Source organism: Tachysurus vachellii, chromosome 3, assembly GCF_030014155.1.
Source record: "Tachysurus vachellii isolate PV-2020 chromosome 3, HZAU_Pvac_v1, whole genome shotgun sequence".
NCBI lineage: Eukaryota > Metazoa > Chordata > Actinopteri > Siluriformes > Bagridae > Tachysurus > Tachysurus vachellii.
In genome coordinates, this window is record NC_083462.1 from 16,045,356 (window position 1) to 16,071,361 (window position 26,006).

Genomic DNA, 26,006 nt, shown 5'->3' on the forward strand with positions numbered 1-26,006 from the left:
CCCCGTGTCTCTGGTTGGAATGGAGTGCATTATTATGGGATGTTATTCCAGTCCATCATTACATTCCTAGTTATTAATTCATTTTCTCACCTGCACTCCTGACAGATGTTCTGAGAGGAAAAGTTGACACAAGAACCAGAAAGTTTATCTGTTAATGAAGTTCAAGTGCAGTGCTGTGCCATGTGTTTGCTCTACCTCAGCACACATCCTGTAAAAGTTTGTAAATTACACTTAACAAAAACTCAGACTGAGTGAATCGGAGGACAGAGAGGTGGAGGAGCGACACCTCAGTCCATCCGTACTGTCAATCAATATCAAATATCCCCTCCCTGCTTCGTCACATCATATATGTTCTGAAGATCACTTCAGGCATTATGTTCTTCATACTAACGTGTATAAGGACGTACTCTACAGACCACGCACAACTTTTTAACATATTTAATCATAATTTACAGATGTTTTGTTAGAAGCAGGAGAACATCGATGTTAAAAACCATCAAGATCAAGTTCAGCTCTGAATCCCGACCATTTTCTCACTCAGGTCCCATAACCGCTTTGCTGTGTCGTCGTTTGTCGCTTTAGACAGGAGCTCTTCCTCTCGGCAGTTAGAGAAGAACTTCCCTGTCACAGTAGCCATGTCAGGAGAGCAGGCGAGGTGCATTGTGGTCTCAGCTCCCTCTTCTGGACTCTTGAAGAACAGCCATGACACCATAAAGAGAAAGGGCTTCATCAGGAGGTTGACCCTGACATGGCGGCCCAGGTTGGTCCTGACTATCCCAGGGGAGAGGGAGTTGACAGTTACGCCCCGTCCCTCCAGTCGCTTCGCTAACTCATGCACGAACAACAGGTTAGCTAGTTTACTTTGGCTGTAACAGAAGGATGGATCGTAGCTGGACTCACTGTTCAAGTCGTCGAATCGAATGCTGCCGTATTTGTAAAGTTTGGAGGAGATGACGAGGATGCGACTCGGGGCAGAACGTACCATCAGCTCAGTCAGCAGGTGGGTTAACAGGAAGTGTGCCAGATGATTCACACCTAGTTGCATCTCAAAGCCATCCTCAGTTTTAGAGTACGGGCAACGGAACACACCTGCATTGTTTATCAACACGTCCAGCTTTGGCTCCTCCTACACAAACACACACACACGTAATCGTTGTGGTTATTAATTAGCCAAACTGCCAAACACACACACATATATACACTCAAACAAACCTGGGTAATTTCCAGGCAGAAAGCGCGCACGGATCTCAGTGACGTCAGCTCCACGTGCTTGATGACTAGCTCTCCGTGAGAGGTTCCCGCGCATGCGCGGATCTCCGCGGCCGCCTGCTCGGCCCTCTCCCGGTCCCGACACGCCATGATGACTCGCGCCTGTAGCCTGAACAGCTCGGCCGCAGTGGCCTTACCGATCCCGCTGCTTGCGCCCGTCACGATGACCGTTTTCCCGCGCATCGAACCGACGGGGAAGCGGAGGGCCGCCCGGTGTCTGGAGAACATTGTCCTGGCGATGATAATCACTCCTGCGCCCAACACCACCGCTATCATCACTACGGCCGCCATGACTACACTACCCACAAACCACTGCGCGGCGCTACTTTCTTTAACGTCATAATAATGACGGAAGTTTTGCCTTAGACGATTTTACACAATTTTTTTTTTCATATTTCTCTCTCTCTCTCTCTCCCTCTCTCAGTAATATACAGTAACCTGGTTGCATAAGTATACACACCTATGAACTAATAGTTTGTTGAAGCTTTTCTTATTAATTCTGGTAGTTCCCAGAATATCTAAGTCTACTAAAGGCGGTAGAGCGTTTTCTTATTTAGCTCCCAAACTCTGGAATAATCTTCCTGATAGTGTTCGGGGCTCAGACACACTTTCCCAGTTTAAATGTAGATTAAAAACTCATCTCTTTAGTCAGGAGTACATATAACACATCCCATTATATTGTGCACTATCACACTAGACTTGCACATTTTTATGAACAGCAGATACGTTAATCCCTCTGCACTGCTCTTCTTTTTTTTTTTTTTTTCTACCCATGCCGAGACACCCAGACATTGTACCAGCTCCGATCATCTTCCGTGCGATGAAGTTTTTGGACCTCCACTGAGATGAGGCCGACTCTGTGAGAATCCTGAGACATCTACAAATCTACCAGCTCCAGTTGGACTCTGTGATACTAAGTGGAGATCTGAACTCCATGTGATCCCTACACCAATACAACACTTGTCTGACTGTATATTTGTAATCACACCATCTAGTGTCACCCATATGAGGATGGGTTCCCCTTTGAGTCTGATTCCTCTCAAGGTTTCTTCCTTTAGCAATCTAAGGGAGTTTTTCCTTGCCACTGCTGCCTGAGTCACCTCAGACTTGCTCATTGGGGATAAATACATATACATACATACACACTGTGAACTATATATATTTTTAATTTTTATTATATTAATTCTTTATATTACTCCTTATGTTTATCCCACTGAGATTGTTTATAATGATCTATAATCCCATTCTCAGTGTTTATAATGATCTATAATCCCATTCTCAGTGTTTATAATGATTTATAATCCCACTCTCACTGTTTATAATGATTTATTATCCCACTCTCAGTGTTTATAATGATCTATAATCCAATTATCAGTGTTTATAATGATTTATAATCCCACTCTCAGTGTTTATAATGATTTATTATCCCACTCTCAGTGTTTATAATCATTTATATTCGGCAAACCGAAAAGCCAGTCACCAATTTAAAACCTTGTCCAGAGTATCACCCTAAAGAATCTGGCCAAGTTTAGTGTACAGTAGATAGCTCGAAAGCCTGCTGAGTTATAAACCTCTAAATTTTATAATGGGTGTCTATGGCAAAAAAGTTTTTTTTTTCACACACATACAACAAACAGGGGATAAAGTGCTAGTTCAGGTAGGTCTTCATCTGTCCTAAAGAGAGGCATGTGCTTATTTAATTAACAATTTTGAAAAATAATTAATAAACAAATGTTAAATCTTAAACTGTGTTGTCATGGAAACACATAAACAGGAACATTTTTACATTTCATTTGTCCTTTACTTTTTTTTACACACAGTCATTTATTTAAATGAAAAAGAAATAACACTGATATTTTCAAATATGTGGTAGTTCAGTGGTTAAGGTGTTGGACCACAGATTGGAAGGCTGAATCCCAGGTCCACCAAAGTGCCATTGCTGGGCCCCTGAGCAAGGCCCGTAACCCTCAATTGCTCACTTGTATAAATTGAAATAAAAAAAGTCACTCTGGATAAGGGAGTGTGCTAAATGCTAGACATGTAAAATGTGAATAAACCTAATGGGATCATGGAGCATTGAGGTGAAAGAGGTTGAAACTCAGCAAGTCACATGGTGTAAAAACTGATTAAACAATGTATAAGAAACAGAATACTTTATGGTTGTATTTATTGATTGATTAACATCATTTTAACAAACATGAGGTGAGCAGGATTGACAAAACACCATGGCACAATGCTGTGTGGTTGAGGAGCTTCAACAGCACCTGGCCATGTGGAATACCAAACTAATGCAGTTCACCAACATGATGCCATCAGCTTTCACTGTATGAGTCTTGAACCAGGAAGAGATCACTGAACTCCCATGTTCTGATGATTCAGCATCTCCTGGGTTGTAAATCTTGCCTTCTGCTCAGATAATCATCTGTGCGGTCAGCAGAGACTCGTCAAAGGTGAGTCAGCCAACAAAAGTTGAACACCAAGAACACCAGCTCATCACAGTAACCATGAAACACCTGATTGTTCTAGGATTTCCATGTATGCACCTCAACAATTTCATAAACCTTGTTGTGGAGGTTTGGTCTTTCTCTTGTGATTAATGATGAGAAAAGGTTTTAGAGTTTTTGTTCCTCGAACTCTTTTAACCTCCACTTCTCATGTGAGTGCCGTTTGTTTAAAAAGCAAAGACTGAGTAACTTTACTAAGATATATCCAGTATTAATTAAGTAAATACTATATATTATAATGAAATGTGGCTAGTGTGAGTTGCCCTGGTTTAAGACGGCACTTCCTGTATTGTGGTTGGTTAGCTATAATATCAGGGCAGTGAGCTACAGCTTAGACACAGCGTGACCTGAATAAGTGCAGAGAGCATCAGGTGTGTGTTGGAGTGTGTACATGTTCATGAGTCTGAACACTGTTCCTGAAAAGAATTTGTAGGTCCAAAACTCACAGTGGAAGACTGAATGCATCTACACAATAACAATAACAACAACAATAATAATGTACCGTAACGAGTTTAATTTACCTGAACACTACATCAGAATACATAAACATATAAATTGTGCAGTGTGTGTGTGTGTGTGTGTGTGTGTATGTGTGTGTGTGGTAGACTCATGACTGAGTCTCGGTGTTTGGCTCTTTATAGATGTAGCTGCCCATCCCTCCAGTGTTCACACCTAAACACACACATAAACACACACACTGTAAATCCTGGTTTATATTTCTGTGTTAATGTGTATTTGCATCTTTGTGTCAGGATGCAAAAAGGGTGATTTGGTGTGTTAAATGTAGCTAAGTTCAGAATATTCCATCTTCTGTTCTGTTTTTTAACACATCCTTCATCACATCACTCCATCAACCCCTAATACACACAACCAGTAACACACCTTTACACTGAGACACAACCAGCAAAATGCCTGGAAACTATGGAACACCTTGGGTTTGTGTGTGTGTGTGTGCGTGTGTGTGTGCGAGTGTGTGTGTGTGTGTGTGCGAGTGTGTGTGTGTGCGATTGTGTGTGTGTGCCAGTGTGTTTGTGTGTGTGTGTGTGTGTGTACCTTTAGGTCCAAACAGTACAGCATAGCAGGGTTTATGGCAGTATGGCTGGCCATCATGCTGAAACACAACAGTGCTGAGTGTTAAGTTATCGCATGACAGAGATCATGTGATCATGTGGTGATTTGTAAAATCACCACATGATCGCATGACAGAGATCATGCGATCATGTGGTGATTTGTAAAATCAGTCCTGACCTCAGCGTGACCTCCTGGAGCGAGTGTCTTACTACACCTCTCACAGCGCAGACACGGCCTGTGCCAGTCTTTACCCAGGGACATCACCTTCTCCGCTAGCACAGATACACACAGACATACACACACATTATGCTAGGCTAATACACAAGCTAACCAGCTGGAATGGCAGCCATCAGCTGAATTTTTACACATCAGTAACATGATTATGTGTAAAGGGCAGACTGCCATGACCCCAGAACACTAGCAGAGGGAGACAGAGAGCTGGCACTCAGTAATTAGTGCTAACTGCTCCACCTGTGACTGACCTGTTAAAGGTTGCTTACAGCTTGTTCAAACTCTCAGTCTGGGGTTCAGATGCTTTACTGAGACTCAGATGATAATCTAATAAACTCTTGAGTTTATCTCTCGGGTTTCTGCTCTTTCTCGAGCTTTCTCACGGCTTCAGAACAAACCTCTTGTGGATTCTCTGGCTTTCTTCTGGTCTTTGTTTCAATAATCATTGGGTTTATTTATTTTCCTCCAAAGTTGGTTCTATTTGACCATTTGTATTTTTGGGTTACTCCACTTGATCTTCAGACTTGGGCCACTCCCAGTGTTCTGTTACTACTGGTGTGGAAGCTCACTGCATTTCCTTTTGGTCTCTCAGCTGAGGTTCAGGTCCAGTGTGGTGTAGCCCTTTGTGTTCTTCCTCCTCTTTGGAGGTGCTCCTGTCTCATTTTCTTTCTCAAGGTCGAGCCCCACTTCTCTAGGCCTGATCCCTCGGTCAGCACCTTGTACACATAAGGTTTTATTTGGTTCTGCACTTGGGTTCTCACCCCCAGTCACAGGCCATGGAGCAGTGGGTAGTAATCCTTTCTTTAGGAGCCTTGACTGGGGTTTGGTTCTGCCTCTGGAACATAATTGTCCCCATTACATCATCTTTGCCTATTCTACTGTTGCAGTGAAATGATGTCATTCTGTGGGTGTGGTCATATTATGTGCGTGTGGTCTTCACCAGTCTGGAGGCTCAGGTTCTGACATGGTGGACTGTTATAATTATTAGTTTAGTTAGTTTAATATTAACTGGGTGTCACTCAGTAGCACACTCTGCTGTTCTGTAGGTAAAGGTGACATGTTGTGAGAGATATTTATTAAGGCTTATTACAATTAGATTACACTATCTCAGATTTTATTTGGTGAGCTCAAAATAATGTAGTTATCATTTTTATAATATAAACAATTAGGTTTGATTTTTCCATGTGACTACATAATATAAAATAAAAACTAATGTGTACTTTTTTTAACTTTTATCCACATCTGATAAAATGGTAATAAAATCTCAGTCTCTTTGCATTTCTTACCGAAGTAGACAGTTTTGCTGCATCGCGGACAGAGGTTCGGTTCTCCAGTAAATGATGAGAAACTTGCAGCTGCACAGAAAGATAGATTAGTGCAGATTACTGCAGTTGTGAAACTCGCGTTTATTGGTTTGCTGAGGTTCTCACCCTTCACTGGTCCTCTAGGTGGTGCTGTAGGTTTCCTCTCCTCAGCTCTGGGTGGTGTGGTGGTGGTCTGCACCTCAGACACCAGGGTCTCGTACATGTACGATCCAGCACCACCGATATTCACACCTACACACACACCAAATAAAGTCATTAGAGCACAATGAGTGTATTAATCTCACACACACATACACACACACACACACACACACACACACACACACACCTTTGGGTCCGTACAGTGTCGCATAGCAGGGTTTATGGCAGTAGGGTTTCCCATCATGCTGCAGAAATAAAACACAAATTTTATTAATGAATACTGTTTCTATTGTGTTCCCTTTATTTACATTGTTTTACCCTCCACACACATGTACCTACTTACTTCTGGGTGCCTTGTTAATTAATTACTCTTACCTGTTTATTTACATTGTGTGTTTGTTTCGTTGCCCTCACACAGTACAATAATTTATTTATTAATAAAATCTCTCTTCCCTCCTTGTTGTCTGTCTCTCTTTACCTCAGCATGTCCTCCAGGATTCAGGGTTTTATTGCAGCGTTCACACTTAAGACAAAATTTGTGCCAGTCTTTTCCCAGAGAGCTCACTTTCTCTGCTGTGGAAAGAAACACACACACACATCATACAGAAACTATAAGGTCCAGAGCTTCAGGTTCAGACCAGAATGAAGAAAAATCATAGTAATTCTTGTCTGTTGATACCAGTTTGAATTTGTCAGAATGTGCAGACATGCTGCAATTTTCACACACAACAGTGTGCACTGAGACCTCTGCCCTGAGAGAACGCCGCACTGAGAGACCGCCACCCTGAGATCGCCGCACTGAGACCGGCGCCCTGAAACCGGCGCCCTGAGAGACGACCGCCCTGAGAGACCACCACACTGAGACCGCTGCACTGAGAAATTGATGCCCTGAGAGATCGACGTCCTGAGACCACTGCACTGAGACCTCTGCCCCAAGAGAACGCCGCACTAAGAGACCGCCGTCCTGAGACCACCGCCCAGAGACCGGCACACTGAAAGACTGCCGCCCTGAGACTGATGCACTGAGAGACCTCCAGCCTGAGAGAACACCGCACTAAGAGGCCACCACCCTGAGAATGCCGCACTGAAAGACTGCCACACTGAAAGACTGCCGCACTGAGACCGCCACACTGAGACCGCCGCCATGAGAGACTGCCACCCTGAGAGACCGCCGCACTAAGACCGCTGCACTGAAAAATTGCCACCCTGAGAGACCGCCGCACTAAGAGACCGCCACACTGAAGGACCGCCACCCTGAGATCGCCGCACTGAGACCGCCGCACTGAAAGACTGCCGCCCTGACAGCACCGCCCTGAGAGGCCGCCACACTAAGACCGCTGCACTAAAAAATGTACTGAGACCACCACCCTGAGAGACCGCCGCACTGAGAGACTGCCACCCTGAGAGACTGCCGCCCTGAGACTGCTGCCCTGAGACAGCCGCCCTGAAAGACCTCCGCCCTGAGACCTCTCTTTCTTTTTTAAGTTACCTAGTTTTTTCCTTCCCCTCACTTTTCTCTCTCACTATTCCACATGTAAACTCTTGCAGTCTGTTGTCCTGTGTTTGTTTTCGCTCCTGCAGCCGTTATCGACTACAACACCTATAAAATGTGTTATACAAATAAAACTGAATTGAACCATGACAAAACAAAAGGATATCTGAAACCACACAAACAGAGCTGCTGACCTGAACACTGGACATGTGCTGACTGTTATAGAGCTCTCTACAGAATAGTCTAATGCTAATGTAGCTAACACTTATTACAGGTGTGTCGTGTCTCAGCTAAAGATAACATGTCATTTGTTAAAGTCGCTGTACAAATAAAGTGAACTGAATATTATAGATATTATAGGTAAAATATTTGGAATTTAGAAACGTCAACAAAATGAGGGTCCTGATGACGTTTGTCTGAGTGCAACGTTTCTGAAGACTGATGGCCAGACAGCGCCCTCTGCAGGAAGACACCAGATCACACGTCATGTCATCATTTAGTGCTAATGGTGTGTATTGGACAGAAGTGACTCCTTTACATTAGTGTACATATGTCACTGTAGAAAACCTCTCTCTGTGATTTAATGTCTAATATCTTACATTATTTTGATGTGAAATAGGAAAATTTCTATTTTATATATAAAATACATTCGTACATTATTTTAATAATATTTATAAATTACAATTTCTTTAAATAATTTTACTTGGAAAAATCGCAAATGTAACTGGTATACAATTTAAACAATCTGAGATTAGGTAATCTAGCTAATCTGAGATAACATACCAGTCTGATACCCCACCCTGCTCTCGCGCGCCCACACACACACACATAATTCGTTATAATGATGATATCATATGTTATCGTTATTTGAGTTTATTATAAAGGTCCCCAGTGTGTGTGATGATTAATAAATGGGGAAATGTCATAGCTAATCTCAGCTCAGTCTTCTAGACCACATCACACGCACACACCACACACACACACACCCACCCACACACACACACTCCACACACACACACTGCATTTACACCATTAATCACACTAACTACGGTTACAAGACATTATTAATACAGCTGGTGCAGAATGAACGCGCATGCGCACTGGTCACAGACTCACAGCAATGAAATCACACACTTACCGAAATACACCGTCTTCTCACACCTAGGACACTGGGACGCCATGTTTAAATAAAGCGAATAAAAATGTGTGTGTATATAGAATTCTAAGTACACACACAAAGCGGTATTCGGATACACAAAGACAGTGCAGTGACCACGCCCACCCAGTGACGTCACCACCAACCTGTCCAATCTGCTTCACAATTTACTGTAAAAAGTAATGAAGTAATAAACGTCTGTATGTGATATTCAATATATATATAAAGTTATTTAAAGCCTCAGTCTCAGGTGTTACACAGGATGAGGAGAAAGAAGGACGGAAGGAGAAAGAAGGATGGAAGGAGACTTCATTCTTTATGTGGATTCTGTTGTCAGCTTCATCAATAAACACACAGAGGAGACTCCAAAATCTTCTGCTCAAGTGTTTCTCCAACAAAATGTATGGGTCAGTGGAGATGTTAGAACCAAACTGAGAGAACCAACACACTGCTGCCTACAACTCTGCTGATTCAAACGCCCTCCCAGAAGCTCAGATACTTTTAGTGCGGATCATTAAAGAGCTTTGAGCTCCAGCACATGTGCAGTGGTGTGTCTGTTATTACAGAGTTCACACAGTGTAGAGTCCAGACCAGCCACTGAGAAGCTTCTCTCTCTCTCTCTCTCTCTCTCTCTCTCTCTCTCTCTCTCTCTCTCTCTCACACACACACACACACACACACACACACACACACACAAACACACACACAGACCCCTAAAAGATGAACCTTTGTACTTTCATGAAATTCAGGTTTTATTCAGTGAAATTAAGGCATATTAATGTGCAGTGCTGAAATTAGAAAGGGTGACTATCAAGGGTACACTTCCTTGGCACTAAACTACATAACCCATCAGCCCCTGCACAATCTTGTCACATGACTTATGGGGTTCAATCAGAGTTTATGAAACAGTTTAGATAGATAGATAGATAGATAGATAGATAGATAGATAGATAGATAGATAGATAGATAGATAGATAGATAGATAGACACAACTTTATTGTCATTGCATTGTACAGGTACACAGCAATGAAGTGCATTTATTTTTTTTTTATTTTTTTTTTTTTAAATACACCTTTTAAAATTTGATGTTAAATCCACTATTGTTTTATACAGCAGTGTTGCTTTTTTTAAATACGTGTTAAAATTCTCCATATGCTTGCATAAGCACTTCCGGTTCTGCTGGTGAGAAATATGCAGACTTTTCTTTTGTCTGACGCTGTTGCCATGGTGAATCGTTATATATGCGCTCCATTGATAATGGCTTTTTGTAGTTGTGGTGCACTCCCTTAACTCAGAGTCAGTCAACTTAGAGTTCATAAAACTAACTCTTTTCAGCTGTTCTGTAACCGAAAACTCAGTTTCCCATCTCGGGGTTTGTCAACTCGGAGTTCAAGTTTAAACTCAGAGATGGTTGAACCTCCTTTCTGAAATGGCCCCCAGCACTGATGTGCAGGGTCTGTTTCCCTTTTCAACTGGATAAACACTGATTTCATATTTAGTCAAATAATGTTTATTACCACTGAAAAAATCCAAAGTAATGCAACAGAATACAATAAAAGTATGTTTATGAAAAGTCCAAGTCGTAATCCAAATGTGAGTTAAGTCCACGGGCAAACAGGGCAAACCGGGCAAACTGGGCAAACAGGGGAAAACAGGGGCAAAGGAGAATTAGAAACCATTAAATCATGGAATAAACACCACTGGTTTACTATACTGTCACAGCCACAAAAACAAAAAACAAACAAACAACAACAACAAAAAAACACAAACTGGGGCCTCTTTCAGAAAGGAGGTTTAACCAACTGTGAGTTAAAACTTGAACTCTGAGTTGACAAACCCTGAGATGGGAAACTCTGAGTTTTTGGTTACAGAACAGTATTTTATTAAACCTATTAATTTAATTTTCATGTATAGGTGCAATCCTGCAGGCATTAAAAGAACGTGGCAGCAGATTAAACTGAAATATAAAAACATAATTCAATCAGGGAAGCCTTGAGCATATCATAGGTGTAAAGTACTTGGCTTTACAAACATTTGACATATTAAATAACTAAAAAACATTCAGTGTCTATCAGCGTAGCAGCATTTTTATCATAGGTCTAAATGTTCATTCTCATTTGACTACTCAGCCAACCGAAAGAAGGCAGAGGCTCGCAAAACAGGGGGAGGACCTGTACCACCACCACTGACAAATGCAGAGGAGATGGTCCTGAACCTGAATGCTGGAAGGCCAATGGCTGAGGGAATTCCTGGTGGGACTTCATCAGAACCAGTCACTTTGGAAGATTTAAGTGCCTTCATAAAATGTAAGAGGTCTACCTACAGTATGTGTTATTTTTTATATAGACTTTTTGTGATATTTCCATTTATATTACTTTGATGATGAAGAAACTGTTTCTTCCACAGAGAGGCCTACAGAGGTAATGTTAATATTATGTGTGTCCCCCGTACATGAGTATTATGTAATGTTACATGAGTATGAGGTAATATTAATATTATATGTCTACCCCCTCCCTCCCAGGATGGATGAGATTATGGATGTATCTTATTGACTGTAAAGAAAAATGGTACCGCTCAAATAAAAATGCATAGGGATATGACAAAAAATCCACTCTGGGCCTCAAAATCCTCTCCCGATGTAAATGTAACTCCATACGAATTAATAGAGGCTCTTCATCAACAGGATCATCCATAAAAGTACATTTTATTCCCTTTGATGCTCTCTGTGTAACTGAAATGTGTGCAATGAATGAGGTGTTTAAACATCGCTTCCTTTTTAAAAAAGAGGAGGAGACTGAAAGAAACTCTGGGTTTACTGAAGAAAACATACCTCCCTTTCTGAAATGGAAAACCCAGTTTCCCTCATTTCAGGGTTAACAGACTGAGTTTTCACTTAACCTCCTTCTGAAACAGGTCCCAGGAGCTTCCTGTTTCACCCTTTCTTTGTAAACAGGCATGAGGAAGATGGCGACTGTCTGTACTAACTTTTACAGTTAATCATCTGTAACTTTGAACTGTGGCAATTCAGAAAATTAAAGAAGGCCTTCAGAATAATGTTTCAGCCACTAGCTTGTTAAAAAGAGGCTTCCTTATAGGTGTTGTTAAGAGATTCACAATGTCATTGCTGTCAACTGCTATTTCAAATCCTGTAGGGAAATGAACAATCTACATAAAAGTCAGTGACATTTTCACAGCACATTCTCAAACCAGCTTCTGCACTGTAAAATTTCCAAATTTGCCGACTGCATACAGGTTGGTCATCACTGGCACAGAGAAAGTATAAAACCATGAAAATAATGCCATCTTTCAATATCACTGATTTAATATAAAGCCCAAGAGCCTCACAAGCATGGTTCATATCCTCTTGGCTAATATCAGAAACCAGCAAATTGCTCACACTCTCCAAACTTAAGTTTGCTATCAAAAGGACTACAGTGATTAATCTCAATTAATCATGTACAAAAGAAAAGTCAGCATTTACATGATGTGTGTGTGATCGTATATATAAATGCACAAATACATGTATATGGTTAAGTAATATATACATCTATATAAATATTAATGTTTTATATATGAATCTAATTTTTTTCTTAAATATATACAGAAATGTGTGTGTATATATATGTATATATGTATGTGTATATATATATATATATATATATATATATACAAAACACACACTTTTTGCATAAACACAGACTTTTATTGCGTACACAATTAATTGCTGTACAGCTCTAAATTTCTCATGTGATTAAAATGCTTCTTAAAATGTGATTGTTTGTCTCTGTGTTGAAATAAGTGTTTCCATTGCAAATTTGTGCGTTATTTACTGAAATCATATATAATTCAATAATTATATAGAGATATACTGATAATATTGCTGTAATAAAGAGTTAGTTGGAAACATATAAAGCTTATTTAACAAACACAATTTCCCTATAAAATCTCTATGAAATACATATAAACAAATGGTACTAAATGTAAATAAATCCAATATGACTTTATGATTTTTTATCACGATTCAACTTAATATTATTTGCATATGGATATCATATATGTCCTACATTTTCTGCTAATACCACACATCATTGCATACTGTCATCGTGTAGATTTCATATAGGACTGTTTACAGTATTTATAAATCAAATCAAATCAAATCAAAGTTTATTTATAGAGCACCTTTTAAAAACAGCAGGTGTTCACCAAAGTGCTGTACAAACAATATAAAATAAACAATAGAACTAAAAAGCATAAAATAATAATAAAATAAATTAATAAAAACTAAATAAAAGACTAATAAAAATGCAATAAATACAATAAGAATTAGTAGCACACACTTAAAAAGAACTCCTAACAGGTAACTCTCATACTGCGTTGTATGCTGCCCCATACAAATATGTTTTTAAATGTGATTTAAAAACAGCCAGTGAAGGTGCCTGCCTAATGTACAAAGGCAAATTATTCCAGAGTTTGGGGGCCGCTACTGCAAAGGCACGGTCACCTCTGCTCTTTAATTTTGCATTGGGGGATACTAAAAGCAGTTGCCCAGCAGACCTAAGTGCTCTGGATGGAGCATATGGCTTTAATAGATCTGAGAGATATTTAGGACCAATGTTATTTAATGATTTAAAAACTAAAAGTAAAATCTTGAAATCAATTCTAAAATGAACAGGCAACCAATGAAGGGAAGCCAATATAGGTGTAATAATGGGAGTTAGAATTTCTGCACTGGTGAACGAGAGCAGGAATGAACCGCACTGCCCTATAAAACGCTCAGCAAGAGAATAATAGGGTTCAGTAATGGAGTGTAAGTGTGTTAATACACACATGCTCCACAGAATGGTGTCAAATCCAAGCCCTGGTACAATGACAACCAAGTTGAGTCAGAATCTGTCAAAATCAACATATTTTATTGAGTACATTAATCTTTCCTTCATTTTTTGATCACATCACAGAGCAGAGTCGTGTAAACATGACGGTGAATGTAATCTGAAACCCGAGTATCGTTACCCAAGTAATAACATCACACTCAGTCTTGTGGACAAGTAGAGCCACTCTCTGTTCACTGAAGATAAGTGACGATTAGAGACAGTGAAGCTAATTGCTTTATGAAGCTCTCTGAACACAGTTTAATTGCTCCCTCATTGATCGTGTAGCTTGAACATCAAATTGGGCGACTGTTTTATAGCAAGTTGAAAAAGTCACTGTCTGTCTGCTACAGGGATATTTTAAAATTAACTGGATCATAGCCAATAGCGTAATTTAACGTAATTTAGCGTAACTGTGAGTCAAATGTAATAAGGAATTTTCTTGAATGAAAAAGCACGATTACTTTTTTATGCACAAATAGACTTTTTGAGGTTTTATAGAATTCGTAATATGAGTATGATAATAAACATATAAGTAGCCGCTGATCACGATTCTTAATTGTGCATGAAGGGTGAGAAAATCTGGTCAGTCTAAAGAATTCATTAGAATGTCAATTACATTTAAAATGTATGGGATTGTGAATGAGGACATTATGAAGATTGTCATTTGTCGAATGTTGAAAGGAAACCATTGTACTGAATTTTAACTCTGAAAGTGTCTCACTGTGGTCTCTGTGGTCTCAGGAAAAATTGTCAACTATTTCCTCAAGCACTTTTATATTATTATATCATATCGTGTGTTGATCGTTATCAATAGACGTTTATCTGCTTTTCAATGCAACTATACGGTGGCTGGGAAGTGCAAAACACATTAACAAACCCGAAAGCACATTAACAAATCCGAAAACAAATTAACAAATCCCAAAACACATTAACAAATCCCAAAACAAATTACCAAATCCCAAAACAAATTAACAAATCCCAAAACAAATGAACAAATCCCAAAACACATTAACAAATCCCAAAACAAATGAACAAATCAGAAAACACATTAACAAATCAAAAAACACATTAACAAATCAGAAAACACATTAACAAATCCCAAAACAAATTAACAAATCCGAAAACACATTAACAAATCCGAAAACACATTAACAAATCAGAAAACACATCAACAAATCAGAAAACACATTAACAAATCAGAAAACACATTAACAAATCCCAAAACAAATTAACAAATCCGAAAACACATTAACAAATCCGAAAACACATTAACAAATCAGAAAACACATCAACAAATCAGAAAACACATTAACAAATCAGAAAACACATTAACAAATCCCAAAACAAATTAACAAATCCGAAAACACATTAACAAATCAGAAAACACATTAACAAATCAGAAAACACAACGACAAGTCAGACAACTCAGAAACGGTCACTGGACAAGACGACTGTCATTAAAGATATAAAGGTGAATGAAAGGTGTCTCGTCCGATGATGGTAAGTTTCCATTCACAAACTATACCAACCTCTTCCGGGTTGTCTGACTTGTTAATGTGTTTTCAGATTTGTTAATTTGTTTTGGGATTTGTTAATGTGTTTTCTGATTTGTTAATTTGTTTTGGGATTTGTTAGTGTTTTGGGATTTGTTAATTTGTTTTGGGATTTATTAATTTGTTTTGGGATTTGTTAATGTGTTTTGGGATTTGTTAATGTGTTTTGGGATTTGTTAATTTGTTTTGGGATTTGTTAATTTGTTTTTGGATTTGTTAATGTGTTTTGGGATTTGTTAATGTGTTTTGGGATTTGTTCATTTGTTTTGGGATTTGTTAATGTGTTTTGGGATTTGTTCATTTTGTTTTGGGATTTGTTAATTTGTTTTGGGATTTGTTAATGTGTTTTGGGATTTGTTAATTTGTTTTCGGATTTGTTAATGTGTTTTGCACTTCACGGCCACCGTACAACTATGTATAAATATTCACTTTTGTGGCACATGAATGAATTACACAGTAGAGTGTTTCACATGTTTTTTATCCAGTCTGTCTGGCCCAGTTTCCCACTGTTGCATAATGTTGAACTCCTTCTGAGAGGTCGAGAGACACTTTAGAGAATGTAGCGATTCCAGATAGGGCAAAGGAAAGCTGGCACAGTAATTGCCTGTCACATTGGTTCATCTTACTCATCTACATGGAGGTCTACATGATGCAGTGCAGGCACAAGTAAAAAAACAGCATGTTTGTCAAAAAATTATAATTTAAGAATTTTTTTTTACTCATGCAACAGCTCCCCTTATGGTTCTGATTTTTCTTTTTTATTCTGGAGAGTGAGATCATTAGGGGATTGTGACATGGACTAATGTACAGGCGGATATGGATATGCAGCTTCCCACCTGGCAAACACTACGATCCTGCTCTTGGACATTAAAAGACAATGTGTGCTAATCTCATTAAAGGGTGAGTAGACACAAATGTAAGACTCGTCACTGATTTTTAATTCTAGCTATCTACTTTATATATACACATACTACATATATACAACCTTTATTTTCTACAGCACCTTTAAAGTTACATTTCAAAGCGCATTAAAAAAGCAAATAGAACAACAAAAAAACACACATAATATAAAGATTAAAATTAAAGCAACAAAAATAGACTATAAAAAAAGCACAATTTTTAAATACCCGTTTCTGAATGGAAAGTCGAATGACCAAAAGTTACACGGACCGTAAAATTACCATTAGTCAATTAAAAGCTACCCTAAAAAATGAGTTTTAAGCTGAGATTTAAAAATGCCAAGAGATTTTGTTTTCCTTAGCTCAGTTGGTAAAGAATTCCAAAGTTTTATCCACTTCACTATCTATATACTTACCTACGTGTCTATTTTTTTGTCAGTGTGGAAAACACTTTTCTTGTTATTTTTCTTTCTTTTTTTGCCCTAAATTTAGATCCCTTTTGAGCAAGCCATCGGGTGACTGTTTCAAGTCCCTTTATATGAAAAAGAAACCTTGAGAGGAACCAGGATCAAAAGGGAACCCATCCTTCAATTTGGGTCTGAGGCCAAATTGAAGGCTACAAAAGTATTCCAGATTTTGTTGTTTTTATACACTTGGATATTTTCATGCTGCAAACAGAGTCTCAGTGAGAATAAATCTATTTATTAAAGGTAAACTGTTCAAGAAGGCAGCAAAAGACATAAAACAATTGGAAAATAAAAGAACAATAAATATGTCATAAAAAATATTAAATAAAGATTTAATAAATACTGATGTTTCCATGCCTGTGTAGGTCACATTCTGGTGTCTCCTGTTTCCACAGAAGGAGCAGCTCCAGGTCTTCAGCTCTCTGCCTCCACAGAAGGGGAAACACGATTCTGCAGTCTTCTGATTCCACAGAAATAAAGTGGAGAAAAGCAGCTTGGTTTTGGAGCGTTTGTTTGGTTCTTTTTATAATTTATATATTTATATAATAATATAAATAGCATGTGTGTGTTTGTGCATGTAGTCAACCGTACACTAAAAACACCTGAACTCCTACAATAATAGCCAGTTACTGATAATAATTTATGATGCTTAACCATCTAATTTTCAGTAATGATGTTGTCAGTTCTTTTTGTTTATACTTTTCTGCCTTTTAGAGACAGGTTGTATTACAGAGCATGTTGCAGTGATTCACAACAATAATTCACAGTACATTCTTACCAAAAAGTTCAAATTAACATTCACTTGCATCTAATGAACAGGTCAAAGTCCTTTTCCTTTCAGTGAATTACGCAACTTTAGTTGAGAAGGTGGAAATAAGCACAATTTTTAGGTTTCTCTCATACACTTTTAGTACAGGGCTAAAAACCATAAATGCTATAGAGAACATAGGCTTTCAAATGTATTACAATGTGTTTTTTTAATGTGTTAAGAATTTGTCTGAAAAATAAAAGATTTGACCAAGTAGTTAATTTATTAGTTTATTATGGACATGTGTTAAGAATTTGTTCAGGTGTAGAATTACCTTTTTAATCTAACAAGCAATACGAAATGAAGACAAATATGAATACAAAATAATAAAAATAAAACACAAAAAAATAAATACAACATAAAACGAGCAACAAGGCCCTTAATGATGGGAATGCTCTGCAAAGCAAAGAAACAAAATTGGATTAAACATTAAAATACACAAGAACATAAAATACTAAGCAGTTGCTTAGATAATAATTGTTCTGTAATTGTAATTAAGTGTTCATCATATAATTACACAATCATTGTGTTGTCAGTTAGAGGACTTAAATCTAATCGAGTAGAATCGTTGTAATCTAGACAATAGGGAAAGAATTTTTCAATTATGTTTTAACACATTAAATGTTTATTATATCACCTGCGTAGACCTCGAGCCGCTCTTCAACCACCGGTTCTTCAGCAGAGATATATATTCTAATGAACAGGTCAAAGTCCTTTTCCTTTCAGTGAATTACTGGTTGAATTTTCGTTCTGAGAGCAACTTTAGTTGAGAAGGTGGAGATAAGCACAAATTTTAGGTTTCTCTCATACACTTTTAGTACAGGGCTAAAAACCATAAATGCTATAGAGAACGTAGGCTTTTAAATGTATTACAATGTGTTTTTAATGTGTTTTGAATTTGTCTTAAAAATAAAAGATTATTCTTGGTTTATTACGGACATGTGTTAAGTATAAGACAGAGATCAGACAATCACAAAAAAAAGATCAGAATCTGTCTACATTAAGGACTTCACAGGCTGTTTACAGTATATACAGACATTCTTACACATGCTGAAAGGAGAAAAGGGAGAAAGGGAAGAGAAAGAATGTAAGAGTGAAAAATCCACTTGGTTTTCTCTCTCCTTCTCACAGAGCTAAAAGAAACAAAACAAAAGCTTTATATTTAGCAGCAGACACACAATATAAGCAATATATAATACTGTTCTGTGTGTAGAATTTTTTTTTAAATCTAACAAGCAATACACATTTTACTGTCACAACAAGATCAGTGTGATAGATATGAATACAAAACAATAAATACAACATAAAAACCAACACAGATACATACAGAGATTTATACAATAAAAAGATCACAGAAACAAATTCCAACATGGGCATAAATTCTGCCAATAAAGGAATGCTCTGTTTTGTGTGTTCTGGTAAATTTTTCCACATTCTAGCCAGAAACTAGAAACATTAGACCACTCTGAGTGCTCAGCAGTTTTCAGAGAAATGTTTAAGAGTCCAGCTACAGCACTGAAGGAGTTACAGAGCTCACTGGATAAAATAGTTTAACCCGTGCAGACATCAACAATATCGTCAGCTCTTCACAGGTCCGGTCTCATTAGGAGAGTCCATAGAAAGATGTCACTTCACTGCAGGGTTTGTCTTTAGGGGTCTATCTTGCTTCTAAACCCTTAAGATGGACTGTGTTTGAAAAGAACAGTGGAAGACAATCATAGTGCTTAATTCACTCAAGTGGCACCGAAATAATTAATATAACCACAAGATCACATCTGAGTTTATACTATTTAAATAAATCATAGTCACAAGAATTGTCTAAGGGCTTGTGCTCAATCTTCCAAAGATAAGCTGTGTATAAACTCGGTGAGTAAAGTGTGAATTAAAATTTAAGTGTTTAAAGATTTCCAGTAGGGGGGCACGGTGGCTTAGTGGTTAGCACGTTCGCCTCACACCTCCAGGGTTGGGGGTTCGATTCCCGCCTCCGCCTTGTGTGTGTGGAGTTTGCATGTTCTCCCCGTGCATCGGGGGTTTCCTCCGGGTACTTCGGTTTCCTCCCCCGGTCTAAAGACATGCATGGTAGGTTGATTGGCATCTCTGGAAAATTGTCCGTAGTGTGTGATTGCGTGAGTGAATGAGTGTGTGTTTGCCCTGCGATGGGTTGGCACTCCGTCCAGGGTGTATCCTGCCTTGATGCCCGATGACGCCTGAGATAGGTACAGGCTCCCCGTGACCCGAGGTAGTTCGGATAAGCAGTAGAAAATGAGTGAGTGAGATGAGTGAAAGATTTCCAGTAGCATCAGATGAACCTAGGGGATAAGACAAAGTTAACACTGCCCTCTGCTGGTAAATAATGTAAATAGAATAAAATTCATTGTCTATATCTTATCTAAATAAATAAAAAACACACCAAATATTCTTTACTAGTCCTCTGTCATTAAACAGAATCAACATGCTGCCTGACATGACAATCTACAGTATACTCTTTCGGAGGTGAGGTGAGGTTTAGGGTGGGGATAAAGTGGGAGCTGGAGGGGCATTAACTAACATAGCAATCCTGACAAGTTAAACCATGTCAGAACTTTTCCAACCTCAATGTGAAATTACAACCTGGAAATATTACGAGTAAAACAAGCAAACATTTTAATGAAAAAATAGGAAAAATTAAAACAACATATTAACCTGGTTGTATAAATGTGCACATGCCTAAACTTTACTTTATTTAAGCTCCTTTTGGTGTCATTACACCACTCAGTCTTTTTGGGTAAGGGTCTATCAGCATGGTACATATTATCCTGGTAATATTTTACCTCTCTTTTTGCAAAAACATTCTATACCTGTTCAATTGTACGTGTAAGTTTGTGCGACCTGTTCTGTTTTATTTTACTATACAGTTTTTAAGCAGCAGAGGAAAGAGACCATTGTTGGGATGTCTGAGATCCTTTACAATCTTCCTGGCCCTGGTCCGGCACCATGTGCTGTAGATGTCCTGCAGGTCAGGGAGCTCAGTGTGGATGGTACGTTCAGCTGAACGCACCACCCTCTGGAGGGCTCGCCTGTCCTACATGGTGCTGTTCCCGAACCACGAAGTGATGCTACCCGTCAGCACGCTCTCAATGGTGCAGGTGTAGAAAGTCTTTAGCACAAATATGACCGAAGCGATAAATCATAATATATTCATTAATATTTATTTGGTATTCTTAGCCAGTAATTATGTCATTCGTCAATAATAGTCTAATAAGTCTCATGCACTATGCATGAGCAGGCAAACAAACACCCACACCCACCCACCCACACACACACACACACACACGCACACACACCCACACGCTCACCCACACACATGCACAAACATACACACACTCACCCACACTCACACACGCACGCACACGTCTTTCTTCTGCTTCTTCTTTATATTTCTACTGCAGTGTGACTGAATTCTCTGATTGGATTCTTTTGCATTTTGAATCATGGAAAATATTATGTATTCTCAGTCATTTTCGGTGAGCAGTCACGAGCCTCACATCCACACTTCATTTATTTCAGAAAATTTCAACTCAAATGTGGCTTATTTTGAATTTGAATATGTCTGAAAGTTACGGTGCTCCTTTGGGGCCGTGGGGCGTGGCTGCGCGTAACAACACGGAGAACACACACACTACAAAGTCAGTTAAAGACACACACACAGAGCGCACAGGAGATGAACTTTACTGAGCATTGTGATGGTGAGAAGTGGGTTCGGGAAGGTTCTCCCACCACCTCCGTGCTCATGTTCTCCGCCGGAGTTCTCGGGAACGTGGCTGCGCTCGTGCTGCTGGAAGTCCGGCGAAGGAGGAGGAAGCAGACCGCGCGAGGTCACTCCTCTAACTGCAGTCTGTTTCAGATACTGCTCACCGCGCTGCTTGTCACCGACCTGCTGGGCACGTGCTCGGTCAGCCCGCTGGTGATTGCTGCCTACGCGCGGAACGAGTCTCTTCGCGCGCTGGGTGGAAGCGTGGTCTCGTGCCGGCACTTCGGCTTTGCCATGACATTCTTCAGCCTCGTGACTCTCGCGCTGTTACTGTGCATGGCGCTCGAGCGCTGCCTCTCCATCGCCATGCCTTACTTTTACGAGAGACACCTAAGTGCGCGTTGTGGTTACCTGGCTTTGGCACTGGTCTACGTGTCGGGCGCGCTCTTCTGCCTCGCGCCATTCTTCGGTTTCGGCGAATACGTACAGTTCTGTCCCGGTACGTGGTGTTTTGTTGACATGTTGTCTTCGAAGCGCGTGCATTGCATCTACAAGAACTTGTACGCATCCTGTCTGCTCGTCATGATCGTGTGCACCGTGCTGTGCAACGCCTGCGTCATCTACCACCTCGTGCTCATGTACCGGAGGGTCGAGCTGCACCGGGGCTCCGCGCGCAGGTTCAGAGCATCCACACGGACACATTCGCTAGCGGAGGAGCTCGAGCATCTGGTCCTACTCGCCTTTATGACCATCACATTCCTCATCTGCTCACTTCCGCTCGTGGTAAGACTCATTCATTAAAAATGTATGTTAAACATTTTAATATTGGAATTTTTTAGTCTTAAGGATAGATGAGTAAAAGAGTTGTTGTTCGTATTCATGTGGAACACTATGAAAATTACGCAAACAGTAAACCGTGCTATAGAATGGGGGGGGGGGTTAGAAAAGCGTGAGAAAGCAGAGTGTGGAGCTCAAGTGTTTCTGCTGATTATTCACTACAATGTTTATAGAGGTTTGGAATCCAGGAAACAGGAAGTGGGGGAGCTGCTTGTTCTTCAGGAGGTTCCTCACCAAGTGAGTGTGAGCAGCAGCTCTGTGGATGATGTGTAGTGTGAGATCAAAGTTGTGGAATGACCACAGTGTCTTTGTTCTGTTCCTTCACAAACATCTGAATATCTCCTGCTGGATCACATATTATATTATTTACAGAATAATAAATTATTCTCTCTATAAATTGTTAAATATTATATATGATCAAGAATCAAATTTGAATTTAATTACAATTTTATTTGTCACGTAGACAATCATACACAGTAGGACATGTAGTGAAATGACTTTTTACGTTTGTCTTTGTAATATATAAATAGTCAGATTGTTATAAAAATAGAGTTGAAAACAGAGTTGGGGTGGGGGGGAGAAGAACTGACGTCCAGTGTGAGTGGGGAACGTTACAGCTGGTTCTCCGAGTGCGGTACACTCTGCCACCCCCCCACCCCCTCCTGCAGGTCTGTCCTGTTCTCCTCTGTGCCGCTGGTGAACCACACTGTGGTGCAGTAGGTCAGGAGGCTCTCTGGTCCTGACCGATAGATGGTGTTGAGCGGGTGAGGAGCGACGTGAGCATGCCTTATCTTCCTTAGGAAGTACAGATGTGTGTGGTCCAGGTCAGGTCATCTGATATCTGCACACTAAGGAACTTAAAGCTCTCTACCCTCTCTACCTCATCTTTGTGTATCTCTTTGCTACTCCTTGCACTCTGCTTCCTCCTCCCTACACCCTCTTCCCTACTTCCTCCTCCCTACACCCTAACCCTTACTCATTAGTTCCTGCTCATTTATCTTATCCTGTTATTCTCTCTCTCTCTCTCTCTCTCTCTCTCTCTCTCTCTCTCTCTCTGTGCATGCTGGGAGTGTTTGGGTGTGTGAGTGTGAGGTGAGAGCTATCGTGTTTTCTTTTTCACTTTTCTTGATAAGCTAGTCACTTTCAGTTAAATAAAAAGAACAGAGAGTTAATTATAAGTTGTTGTACTGAAAGTGATTAGTCAGGTAAATTAGTCAGGTGAGTAGTAGCAGGGCGGGAGCAAGATGGCGTCCATCACACAGAGGGTGCTTTGATTGTGGGGATGTTGGACATAGGAGGTTAGCATGTCCACACAAGGCTCAGGCCTCTGAGGGGGCAGCTGGGCAGGGTAATGAGGGGGCAGCTTGGAAGGGTAATGAGGGGGCAGCTGGGCAGGGTAATGTGGGGGCAGCTGAGCAGGGTAACAAGGGGGCAGCTTGGAAGTGTAACATGGGGGCATCTTGGCAGGGTAACGAGGGGGCAGCTTGGCAGGGTAATGAGGTGGGTGTAGTTGAAACAATCACTGAGAAAGAAACTGCAGATACAATTAAGAGTGGAGCTCAGGTTGCTGAGAATACAAAGGAGTGATGACAGAGATGAGATCACTGTGAGTCTGAATACTGAGATGATGGAAGGAGTTGAAGTCGGTGGTAGTGATGGTATAACTGATGCTAAAGGTGACGGGTCAAAAGGGGAGGATATGGGTGATGTAGAAATGAGGGATGAAGACACGCTGTCTGACATTTCTGATGTTGGGTCTCAGGTAATGGAGGATACTTACTCTATAGATGACACATGATTTTTTGGACACAACCTTCAGCAAAGTAAAAGATTTTTTCTCAGATGTGGACAAATTCATAATGTCGGTTTTGTTACTGCAGAAAACAGCTAGATACAGCATGACGTCTTGGACAAAAAGAAAAGATTCAGATCGAAAAAGAAGATAACGAAATTAAGGAAAAGCAAAGCACCGAATCCATAAACATAGATAAATGACCAAACTACATGTGGTGTTTTCACATGTTTACTGTATCTTTACTGTTTCTCTCCTTCTTTTACACCTCTTCATGGATACTATGAAAATAGGATCATTAAGCATTAATGGGGAGGGACAGAAACAAGGTATCAGTGATTTTAGAATTGTTAAGAATTAAAAAAGTTAATGTTTCTTTTCTTCAGGAGACACACAGATAATGATAATGAAGTTACATGGGGTATGTGGTGGAAAGGGAACTTGGCAATAAGTCATGGGACTAGAAATAGTGCAGGGGAAACTATTTTATTCTCTGAACATCTCAATATTAACATTTTAAAGATCGAAGAAATAGTTAAAGGTCGATTATTAGTAAAAATAGAGCATGAAGGTACTGTTTTTATTTTGTTAATGTTTATACTCCTAATAATGGCACAGCAACTGAATTTCTTTTCAGAACTAAAGAATGTTATTGGTAATTATGATGAAAGTGTGTGTCTTATACTGGGGGAGATTTTAATTGCACTACTGATTTTACTGTTGATCGAAATGGTGACGAGCCCCATCATCAATCAAGTGTTGCCTTGATAAACCTTATTAAGGAACTCCAACTAATAGATGTCTGGAGAATAAGAAATGGAAAAATAAATCAGTTTACATGGTTGAAAGTAGTTGAGGATTGTAACGACGGGAAACAGAGCGGACCCAAACGCAGGATAGCATAAATCAAAATAGGGTTTAATAACTGAAAACATGAAACAGGACGCAGACTAGACAGGACAAATCACAGTAGATGCCGCGCTGCACGAAGCAACACGGCACAGTTAAATACAAGAAGACAATGACACAATAAGGATCAGGTGTGATGACAGGGAGGAGCAGACGAAGGCGGGGCAGACACGTGACGAGAAACATAAACAGATGCACGTGGCCAGAGTCCGGGCAGAGTCCTTACAGAGCCCCCCCCCAAGGCGCGGCTCCCGACGCGCCAATCCGTCCAGGCAGTCCCGACGGGCCCGGGAGGGGGGAGCAAGGCACACGGCGAGGCAGGTGGGGGAAGCAAGGCACACGGCGAGGCAGGTGGGGGGGAGCAAGGCACACGGCGAGGCAGGTGGGGGGGAGCAAGGCACACGGCGAGGCAGGTGGGGGGGAGCAAGGCACACAGCGGCACAGCCAGAGAGGGCCGAGCGACGTCCACAGCCGAGCTGAAGGGCCGAGCGACGTCCACAGCCGAGCTGAGGGGCCGAGCGACGTCCACAGCCGAGCTGAAGGGCCGAGCGACGTCCACAGCCGAGCTGAAGGGCCGAGCGACGTCCACAGCCGAGCTGAAGGGCCGAGCACAACCCCAGACGCACCCCGGCCAGATCCACCCCCAAAGTCCAGGAAAGGGAGGGCGGGAGGGAAAAAAAAAATACATCCTCCACAAAACAGGGAAGTCCAAAAACAGGAAAAAACACAGGCCTGCGACACCCCCGCGGACAGGAAGTGAAGCGACGCCCCCCACCAAAAAGTGCGGGGCGATGTCACAGGACACTGAAAAAACAGAACAAACCTTGGGCTGGCGACATGGCCCGCAACCAGGAAGTGAGGCGGCGCCCCCCGCGAAAAAACCAAAAGCGAGGCGGCGCCCCTCACCGAAAAAATGCGGACCCACGTCGCCAAACGCGCCAAGTCCAGAGG

General features: G+C 40.5%; 3 protein-coding genes across 4 annotated transcripts in view; 1 reads left to right on the top strand and 2 right to left on the bottom strand.

The window, feature by feature from the left end:
- Positions 1-423: 423 nt before the first annotated feature.
- Positions 424-1,591, bottom strand: rdh14b (retinol dehydrogenase 14b). Its single transcript, XM_060866003.1, has 2 exons — positions 1,213-1,591; positions 424-1,126 (listed from the first exon to the last, which is right to left on the bottom strand). Exons 1-2 carry the CDS (start codon positions 1,558-1,560, stop codon positions 509-511), a joined length of 966 nt encoding a protein of 321 aa, XP_060721986.1. The 5' UTR covers positions 1,561-1,591; the 3' UTR covers positions 424-508.
- Positions 1,592-3,944: 2,353 nt separating this feature from the next.
- Positions 3,945-9,301, bottom strand: crip2l (cysteine-rich protein 2-like). Of its 2 annotated transcripts, XM_060866005.1 has the most exons (8): positions 9,172-9,301; positions 7,020-7,114; positions 6,729-6,786; positions 6,506-6,631; positions 6,362-6,430; positions 5,022-5,116; positions 4,827-4,884; positions 3,945-4,445 (listed from the first exon to the last, which is right to left on the bottom strand). In XM_060866005.1, the coding sequence occupies exons 1-8, from the start codon at positions 9,212-9,214 to the stop codon at positions 4,381-4,383; spliced, it is 609 nt and encodes a 202-aa protein (XP_060721988.1). In that variant the 5' UTR covers positions 9,215-9,301; the 3' UTR covers positions 3,945-4,380. The 2 variants fall into 2 exon arrangements, with proteins under 2 accessions (XP_060721988.1, XP_060721987.1); XM_060866004.1 differs by having other exon boundaries at positions 6,362-6,631.
- Positions 9,302-21,399: 12,098 nt separating this feature from the next.
- The window catches only part of ptger2b (prostaglandin E receptor 2b (subtype EP2)), an 8,027-nt gene continuing 3,420 nt past the window's right edge, over positions 21,400-26,006 (top strand). Inside the window, exon 1 of the mRNA XM_060866006.1 lies at positions 21,400-22,300. Coding sequence (XP_060721989.1) covers positions 21,488-22,300 — 813 coding nt within the window. The 5' untranslated portion in view covers positions 21,400-21,487. The remainder of the gene's footprint in view (positions 22,301-26,006) is intronic.

What these genes read in the sequence shown, in the direction of transcription:
- rdh14b (XM_060866003.1), bottom strand. Translation starts at nt 1,560, where the DNA reads ATGGCGGCCGTAGTGATGATAGCGGTGGTGTTGGGCGCAGGAGTGATT. An exon ending in TCTGCCTGGAAATTACCCAG is followed by an intron (nt 1,127 to 1,212) that starts GTTTGTTTGAGT and finishes GTGTTTGTGTAG; the next exon opens with GAGGAGCCAAAGCTGGACGT.
- crip2l (XM_060866004.1), bottom strand. Translation starts at nt 9,214, where the DNA reads ATGGCGTCCCAGTGTCCTAGGTGTGAGAAGACGGTGTATTTCG. An exon ending in TGAGAAGACGGTGTATTTCG is followed by an intron (nt 7,115 to 9,171) that starts GTAAGTGTGTGA and finishes TTCTTTCCACAG; the next exon opens with CAGAGAAAGTGAGCTCTCTG. An exon ending in CTCCAGGAGGTCACGCTGAG is followed by an intron (nt 4,885 to 5,021) that starts GTCAGGACTGAT and finishes GTTGTGTTTCAG; the next exon opens with CATGATGGCCAGCCATACTG.